Source organism: Arachis hypogaea, chromosome 13, assembly GCF_003086295.3.
Source record: "Arachis hypogaea cultivar Tifrunner chromosome 13, arahy.Tifrunner.gnm2.J5K5, whole genome shotgun sequence".
Classification (NCBI taxonomy): domain Eukaryota; kingdom Viridiplantae; phylum Streptophyta; class Magnoliopsida; order Fabales; family Fabaceae; genus Arachis; species Arachis hypogaea.
This window is the reverse complement of record NC_092048.1, coordinates 14,765,363-14,774,047: the sequence shown is the minus strand read 5'-3', so window position 1 is coordinate 14,774,047 and position 8,685 is coordinate 14,765,363. Positions and strand designations below refer to the sequence as shown.

Below are 8,685 nucleotides of genomic sequence, written 5' to 3'. Positions count from 1 at the left end.
TGCCAAAAGTTCATATTTTAAGTGAGGAAAAGCGATGCCAACTACACCAACACCATCATCATCTAGTTAACTTGCAGCAAACTCTTAACTCCTTACATCACCAACCAAGCACCTAACAAATTAACTGACTAACTGTAACCACTTTAATTAATTCCTAACAGCCGACTGAGTCAGTTAGAGTTGCAGCTCTCAGCTCAATTTACTGCAGAGAATAAACCGATGGCTCAAAATTCAACACTGCAGCAAAGATGAATTTAATCTAGGCCATGGTGGAAGTCATGGTCTAGTTGTTGCTTTATACAGAATAAGGAGCAAAACAAACCAGAATTCTAATAAATGAAGAGATCTAAGTTAAGAATATTCAACATCCAAACAGCACCAAGTTAAAAAAGGGAACCAATTGCGGCTAAAAAGGGTGATGAAATTAATTACAACATAGTATGAGTGGCTTTCAAAAACCTCATTAAAACTTGGTGAGGATGGAAGCTTGGATTGTTGCATAGGGATCAAAGATGAGTGGCTCTTACTGCAATTTCCTTCTTGTCATTTATTTCTGTTGTGTGATATTCTCATTCTGCAGATATTTAAACACTCCATATGCAACTGCTCCCGCAACAAACAAGAAAACCGTAGGCGTGAAGGACGGATAAAGATACTTCACAAACAACTTGTCCCACTCTTCTGGCAGGAACCCTGTACATCAACATTGAGATCACATAATTATTAGACATACTATGTTTCAATTGTCTAACAATATTGATTCTGATTCCATATTAGAGTTAGAATTGACAAAGAAAAAAAAAAAGAAAGGTACCGGAAGCAGCAAGAGAGATGCCCTCAACAAGAATGACAAGACCAAAACCAAGCCAGGCTAGGATGAAAGCGCTTTCGTTCTTGCTCTGCTCCTTCGCCTCAGCTTTATCCTCTTGAGACACAAACGCCGGCTTTTCCAGTGGAGTCCTTCGAATTATGGAGGCTCTTTCTCTTCGACCCTTCTTCTGCTTCTTCTTACTGCTGCTTGTTGATACTGCTGCGGCACTCTCATTGGAATTCGATGACCCGAATCCTTTCTTGCTGGACGGAGACGGATCCTCAGAATCAGAAGCTTTCTGCGATCTGATTCTGAAGGTGTACTGGCTGGGACTGGGAAACAATGGAACATTGTGTGCATCTCCAACTTTGCCGCTGAAGAAGGAACATAAAAACTGGGATTGTAGCGCCATTTTCCCCCTTTTTGTTCGTTGGACGCTGTTTGAGTGTGATGCTCAGATCAAGTAACCATATCCACATGCTCTCTCTTCCACCTTCCTTAACGCTTCCTTTTTTTTTGTTTGCTTGAACTAGTGGGCCTTAGGCCCAATATAAATCCTAACGTAAATAAAAAAAATAAAAAAGGACGACTTGCTCTGATTCTGAAGGCAGCGACTGCGTTTTCATCTCCCACATCAGAAGCTCTCAGCTGCACTGCAACTTTGCAACCATCTGCCATGGTAATTCAATTCGATTCTTCGGATTTTAACGCATTCCTTGTGATCCGTTAACCATTCCCATTTCTGTTCCTATTCCACAATTGTGCACTTTTACTACTACCGTAATTGAAATTGTTACTATTATGATTATTATTATTATTTATTTAATTTTTAACCTTCTCTTCCAAAGTATGAAGTAGGATTCTGATTACAAAATCGGCATGGTATTATTGTGTTGTGTTGTTGTTTCATTCTAAGCCCTGCTATTTTGCATGTTTTTTCTAGGTTCTTCTACAGCTAGATCCGTTTCTCAATGAACTCACCAGCATGTTCGAGCGAAGCACTGAGGCGGGCTCTGTTTGGGTTACACTTAAACGATGTGTGTATGTGTGTATTAGTGTTGACTTTATGGCCTGATCAAATGCTTTAGGTTTTATTTTTTTGCAAAGTGAGTTCTAACTCCTTAGTCTTCTTGTTTATGTTCTTGGTGCGCCTTTTAGCATCCTTGAAGTCTAAAGCGGTTAGGAATAAAATGGCAACTGCTGGTGAAGCAATTGAGTATAGATGCCTTATCCGTGCCACCAATGGGAAAAAAACAATCTCTACTTCGGTACGTGTGTATCTTATATATTATGAGCTTATAATTCTCATTTCTCAGTGTGCTTTTAGGAGATTCATGTTAATTGGCAATTTTTGGGTAGTGCAAACTTATATCATAGATAATCTTGTGACTAGTTGTGGCATGATATTCGTCTCCCCCACTTGTAATGATTAAGGGCTCTCAGTTAGATCATACTGATTCTGAAATGGGGAAAGTGAAAGGAAGATAGTTGAAGCATCACACTACTAGTGTTTCTTCATTCAGTTATTCTCTTTTACTCTTTCTTTTCATGATCTCTTGATGGGCATGGTTTACAGTCTCGTGTCTTTAGGAATTACTCAAATTTTAAAACCCAATTCTTGTTTGATCATATTTACAGTCACAGAGATCTCAAATTTCATCTACCGTAATTGATTTTAAACCTGTAAATTTATAGAAATAACAAGTCTCTCAAGAGATACTAAACAATATTTGATGCCAAATTGACTCCCAAGAACAAAATAGTATTCAGCATGAATTGATCTAAACCAACTCAGTTGTATATGGACTTATGAAAATTATCTGACACATTTGTTATAAATATGTCAATGTTTCTTCCATCAGTTCTTTTCACTATTAATAACTTATTTTTTTCAATTGGAAAAATGAGTCGGAGGTGCTGTTGTGCCGGAAATTTCTTAGTTCTGAAACTTGTTTTATTTATTGCATTACTGCTTGCTTGTTTTTTTAACTAGAAACAAGTTGCTCTGCGAAATTCCAGGGACCAAGTTTTATGCACTCAGGTCAGGAATATCATATAGTAATTGAAATATTGAGATAAAAGCATCAACAACAACTACAAATTGTAATGCCTAATGATTTCGAATTATAAGTTATATTAGGACTATGAACCATGCTAGGTGTAAAAAAAAATTAGCCACCAAATCAGTCACTCATATAAAATGCATATTGGAATACAAAATACACCTTGAAAATGAATTAAACAATACATGTATTTATACACAAATACATAGTGGCTGATTTTTGGCATACATATAACATTTTTGTAGCATTATAAGTTATATTCCTTTATGTTGAAATGGCTGTAGAATCAAGTTAGGAACATATTTATAAGTGATGCTGTGTTATAGTTAGTAGGCTAATCACACTAGGCCTCCTCACTTACACACTAACATTATAAGATTTAATGGTGTCGTTTGATCCATGTAACCGACTCCACTTAGTGGGATAAGGCTTTGTTGTTGTTGTTGTTGTTGTTGTTGTTAACCAACCAATTCAACAATGCTAAACACAAGATACTTCATTCAAGTTACAGCACAAGCACACACACTCTTCACATTGCCTAGAACCCAATCCCATGTAATTAGTTAAAATTAAACACTGATGGAGCATCTATAGGGTGTCCAGGAACAGCTGCCTGTGGGGGCATTACGAGTGACTCTGCTGGAAAGTGGGTAATGAGATTGCAAAGGTGAGGATTTGTGAGGCTTATTGAATTATTTTGGCAAATTTTCTACGGTATTCAACTGCGCTGGAACAGAGGAACTGAGCATCTAATACTAGACAGAGGATTTTGGGGGGATTTTATTTGGTATTCATCTTGGTGTTTTGTCTTCCGTTAGACTTTTAAGCCCTATTCTCTAACCCTGAAAAGGGCTAATTTTTGGAGAACTTTTAGTTGGATATCACTTAAACAGCATGTGCCACCCAAACACCCAGAGAAAAAGAACGGTTTTTGCTAACTTTTATGTCAACTTATTTTCATGTGCACAGATGTTGTTTCCTTTACTCAATATTCAAAATTTCCCACCATTCATTAAATAGGTTGGAGCAAAGGATCACCAGCGCTTTCAAGCTTCATATGCAACTATATTGAAGGCTCACATGACTTCCCTGAAGAAGAGAGAAAGGAAGGAAAAGAAGAAATCCGCGGAGGCTGATAAGAGAGAAGGCACTTCAAAGAGGCCTAAGAAATCTTAAAGTAATCAACTTTTGATGCCTGAGCTTCTGCACAGACTTCATTTTTTGCTGACTTTATTTTCATCTGCAGGATGCTAGGTCCCCAGTTTTATTTTACTTCTTTTTTGTTAGTAGGCAAAGTGAGAAGTGAAGAGAAATAGGATGAGGAACAGGGAAAATGGGGTCGGGGAGGACTTTTTACATTCTAGAGCAATTTCGGGTTTTAAGGCATGTGATTGATCACATATATGCTTTCCTTAAATAGATGTTCATTGGTTAGCAATATCTCAGAATTTTGCATCAATCCCCTTGAAGATTATAAATTGAATCTGTAGATTATATTTATTTTCCCCAATATATTTTCTGAGTTAATATTTGTTGACACGAACTCATTGATCATTATTGGATTTGGAAAATTGGAATGAGGGTTGAGGTAAGGTTGCTTGATTACAGGTATAATAGGTACTGTTTACCGCTACATGGCGTGGAGGGGCAATCCAAATAAGATAACTAAATGGTATGTGTCTTATTCATCATATATTCAATTTTGATCTAATATCAACGTGGATTAGCTTTATCTCCCAGCAAAGAATGTAAGTTCTATGATGAAATCTTTTATAGACATTAAGATAACAAAAGAGAAAGAAAAGAGACTAGATGTTTAGTCACCTAAATCCTACTGGATAATTTCAAGCAGCATTTCATTAGGCAAAGCTAGCTTTTTTGGCTTCCCACGGGTATTTTCCAGTCCGATAGGTTAAGAACTAATCTGTTGTTGATCACAAGTCTATTTAAGGGTTTGTCGTTAACCAATAAGTTGTTGCATGCATAAGGCGGAATTCAAACGGTATCAATGAATTGTTGCATGCATAAGGCGGAATTCAAACAGTAACATCCTACCACAGCCTTATGCTATAGTCGTAATTCTAAGAAGTACAGACACTTCGTTGAGTTGCCGTGTTTGTGTGGCAGACACATTTTGGATACGACACTTACCGGCACGCGTGTCTACTGTGTCCAACTGTATTTTAATAAAAAGTAAAAAAATTTTTTCTGGACACGCTTGGACACACCTAAATACCATCATGTATCAGCGTGTCCAATCTTATTCTTAATATATATTCTTGAAATAAATTTAAATATAATATATATTATTATTTATTAAAATAAAAAATTATTTTAAATATTTGATATAATTAAAATAAGATATTAAAAATAATTAAAAAATTAATTTGTATTTTAATATCAATAAAATATCAAAATATAATTACAATTTATCTAAAAAAATTTTTATATTTTATATGTATGTGTGTCCCGTGTCTTATAAGATTTTAAAATTTGCGTGTCGGCGTGTCCTGTGTCCGTGTCAGTGTCCATGCATCATAAGTCGTAAATAAGATGTGGTAGGACATTATGACACATAAAAGCAAAAATACATACATAGTATTTGAAAAATAATAATATCACTAGAAGCCTGTGAAAAAAGGATAAACAAAACGATGACCGTTATCACACTCGAAGTGTTAAAGTAAGAAAACGTATACAGAAAACCAAAGATATATATATATATATAAAAGATCCAGAATAGATACATAATAAGAACTAGTCTCGACCTGCGAAGAAAAAAAAAAAGCCAGCTAGAACATAGTACAAACTAGAAGAGTACAAAAGACATCTTGTTTCTCCAAAATAAAACTTCTAAGAGGAGTATATAATACACTATTCAAAAGTGGAGAAATGTACTATATAAAACATAATAAACTCCAAAAGCTTAGTCTTTTTCGCTTTGCCAAAAAGAAATTCTGCACATTCAGCGAGGTGCGTCATTTCCTATATTTGTAAAACAAAAATTTTCACATCGGGTGAGAACTCGAAAGTTTCTAGTAGGATAATAATTCCAAATAAAGACTATATAAAAATTACATGAACCCACTAGACAATCCTAGTCTCCAAACTCACAAAGTTCAAATCTAGGATTCTTTCTAATCCAAATAGGGTGTATTCACTAAGACAACTCTTTCCAACACTTCTTGGCATCTTTAATATCCAATATCACAATTGACCAACTCAGTAATTTAGTATCCAATTTAGTAGTATCAAACACATTTAGTAATCAATGCAAGTTAAACACAATTGCAAAGCAAGTAATACAAATAACAGTTAATTAGAATAAGTAGTTAGGCAAACCAAAGACAATTAAGCACATTCAAACAATGACAATTAAATGTAATATGATGTATATCTATTCTACTAGTCGTGAGCTCACATGTCGGTTAAACTGCCAGAATCTGACACATCCAGTAGCTAACCTAGATATCGTCTCTCTTGTGTTAGTTGAGATATATTGCCTGGCACATTTCTGAGATATAGTGTCCAACACACTCTTGGGATATAGTGCCCGCCACACTTTAGGGATATAGTGCCCGACACACTCGTGGGATATAGTGCCCGCCACATTTCACACACCGAGATAATGTGGACGGGATGAAACCACCATCCCCACATAATACCACAACCACGAAACAATCGGGATGGAACCACCGTCCTTGTCCGGTGCAGGTCAATACGCAGGAGGGATAAGACCACCATCCTTACCAAATTAACCATTCAAACCACAATTAGTCGTAATCATTGTCTTTAATAAATTTCATAAGTTATTAAATTCGTTAACCCCAATTACGTATGAATTACTAAAATTCGTTTTCTCATGAATGGGATAGCACCACCTTCCTTACCGCGGGCGAGACAAGACCTCCATCCCCGCAACAATTTTCTCCGGTTAACTAAGTGTTTATTCGGAAATAAATTAATTTAATTCGTCATATCATTTCCCAGTGTATTCAAAGCTTAATTATCAGTTATTCAACTCCATATGGAGGTTAAAGGGGGTTACAACCACGCCGAAAAGGCAGAACAGCCACAAAAATAGGGTTATTTAACAAAACAGGGTGTATGCGCACGCACACCCCTGTGCACACGCATGGATCAGATTGCAATTCTTGTCGGGTGTGTACGCACCACCCCTATGCACACGCATGGATCAGATTGCAATTCTTGTCGGGTGTGTACGCACCACCCTATACCTATGCACCAACCTATGCGTACGCACAATACGCACAATGTCTCTTGGTGTGCGTACGCATGAGCTGAAACACTTGTTCTGTGTAGTACACACGCACACAGGCCAATTTTTTTGGTTTTTTTTGCAAACTATGCAATTTCAGTTTTTTGCACCAATTTTCAAACGCACATAACTTTTGTTACAAAATTTCATTTTTTTTTCTTAGACGGTTTTAAAGCTCTCATTGTTATATTTAATTTAGGATAAATTTTATCCAAATTCGAACTCCGAACACTAAATTATGACCCGTTGAAGTTGGTCAAAAATATATTTTTACACAATTTTCTGCTTAAGTGTAACTTTACCGATTCCCAATTTATTTCATTTTCAAAACTCAACATAAACCAATCTTTGACACTTTCTATACTTAGCTCAATCATATCCTAGCCAACATACATCACCCAACATCAAGCATGCCAACGCATAATTCATCTAATTAAAGCTTTCGGCCACAATCTCACTCAACAAATCATCAATAGACTTACTGAAATGCTTCCAATCATGGCTTCCGGACTAATTTTCATATCAATCGTCATAATAGGCAATCAAACCACAAATTTGCATCCAAACTCATTCATATATATACATATCATTATTCAAACCATCATCCAACCAATTAATCATACTAAACTATCAATAATTCACAACAATAGTTATTTTCATTCAATCCTATCCTAGGGCATTTAACTTATGTTTTCACATAATTTACATAATGCTTATCTGAAACAAAAATTCGTACCTTATTGACGACAGTTTTCAATCTTTGAATTTTCTCCTCAAAATGGACCCAAACCTCAACCAAAAGTTCCACAAGCAAGTCAAGCTCCAATTCCACAACAATCAACTTCACCCAAAAAATATATATGTGAAATATATGTGTAAATGTAAAATATATGTGAGTTTTTAATATTGTATTGTTTAAAATTAGGCAAAATCTATGGTGTAGATACCATAAATTATCTACACGTATAGAAACGTGTTATAATTTTTTTAGTGACACATAGTTCTATTTTTTCTTTTATCTTCTCCATGACAGTAATATTGCAAATTTCATATTTTTGTCCCTTTAAAAATGTATCATTAGTAGTATTATTAAATTAGTAATCAAGGAATTTTTGACCTAATATACTGGGCCAACTTTTTAATTATAGTTAAGCCCGTCGTTATGATTTAATTTTTTTTATTTTTTAAATAATGCAATATATTTTTATAAGTTACGCAACATGGTTTCTTTTTTTACCGTTATTTATTTTTTTCTTTTACAACATTGCTTCTTTCTTCTTTAACTTTTTTAATGATGGTAAATAAATTACAGAAAATTTTTATGTGATAGATCTTAACATAATTAATATTCATGGTTTTTTGGTCTTTAAATTTTTTGTTGAGTATAGGCTATAGATATTTTTAAATAATTTATTTATGAATTAAAATTTTATAAAAAAAATTAATATTTGTGATTTAAATCATATAAATAATTTTATCAAAATAATATTTTAAGCATACAATTTAGTATTTATTCATAAATATATATTTTT

General features: G+C 34.7%; 2 protein-coding genes across 7 annotated transcripts; one reads left to right on the top strand and one right to left on the bottom strand.

Moving 5' to 3' along the window:
- Positions 1-249: 249 nt before the first annotated feature.
- On the bottom strand, positions 250-1,364 carry LOC112737399 (protein LPA2). The gene is made up of 2 exons (XM_025787296.2): positions 815-1,364; positions 250-693 (listed from the first exon to the last, which is right to left on the bottom strand). The coding sequence occupies exons 1-2, from the start codon at positions 1,221-1,223 to the stop codon at positions 548-550; spliced, it is 555 nt and encodes a 184-aa protein (XP_025643081.1). The 5' UTR covers positions 1,224-1,364; the 3' UTR covers positions 250-547.
- Positions 835-8,366, top strand: LOC112737400 (signal recognition particle 14 kDa protein). 6 transcript variants are annotated; one of them, XR_011869393.1, is made up of 6 exons: positions 835-1,490; positions 1,755-1,848; positions 1,970-2,079; positions 3,895-4,051; positions 4,483-4,546; positions 7,904-8,366. XR_011869393.1 is itself a non-coding variant. In XM_025787299.3 (5 exons), the coding sequence occupies exons 1-4, from the start codon at positions 1,488-1,490 to the stop codon at positions 4,048-4,050; spliced, it is 363 nt and encodes a 120-aa protein (XP_025643084.1). In that variant the 5' UTR covers positions 835-1,487; the 3' UTR covers position 4,051; positions 4,483-4,703. The 6 variants fall into 6 exon arrangements, 5 of the variants coding, with proteins under 5 accessions (XP_025643084.1, XP_072067384.1, XP_025643085.1 ...); XM_025787299.3 differs by lacking the exon at positions 7,904-8,366 and having other exon boundaries at positions 4,483-4,703; XM_072211283.1 differs by lacking the exons at positions 4,483-4,546; positions 7,904-8,366 and adding an exon at positions 4,165-4,413.
- The last annotated feature ends 319 nt before the right edge of the window (positions 8,367-8,685 follow it).

Coding starts and splice junctions, on each gene's coding strand:
- LOC112737400 (XM_025787299.3), top strand. Junction 1,849..1,969: donor TTGGGTTACACTTAAACGAT/GTGTGTATGTGT, acceptor TGCGCCTTTTAG/CATCCTTGAAGTCTAAAGCG. Junction 2,080..3,894: donor AAAAAACAATCTCTACTTCG/GTACGTGTGTAT, acceptor TTCATTAAATAG/GTTGGAGCAAAGGATCACCA.
- LOC112737399 (XM_025787296.2), bottom strand. CDS start 1,223: ATGGCGCTACAATCCCAGTTTTTATGTTCCTTCTTCAGCGGCAAAGTT. Junction 694..814: donor CATCTCTCTTGCTGCTTCCG/GTACCTTTCTTT, acceptor GTTGATGTACAG/GGTTCCTGCCAGAAGAGTGG.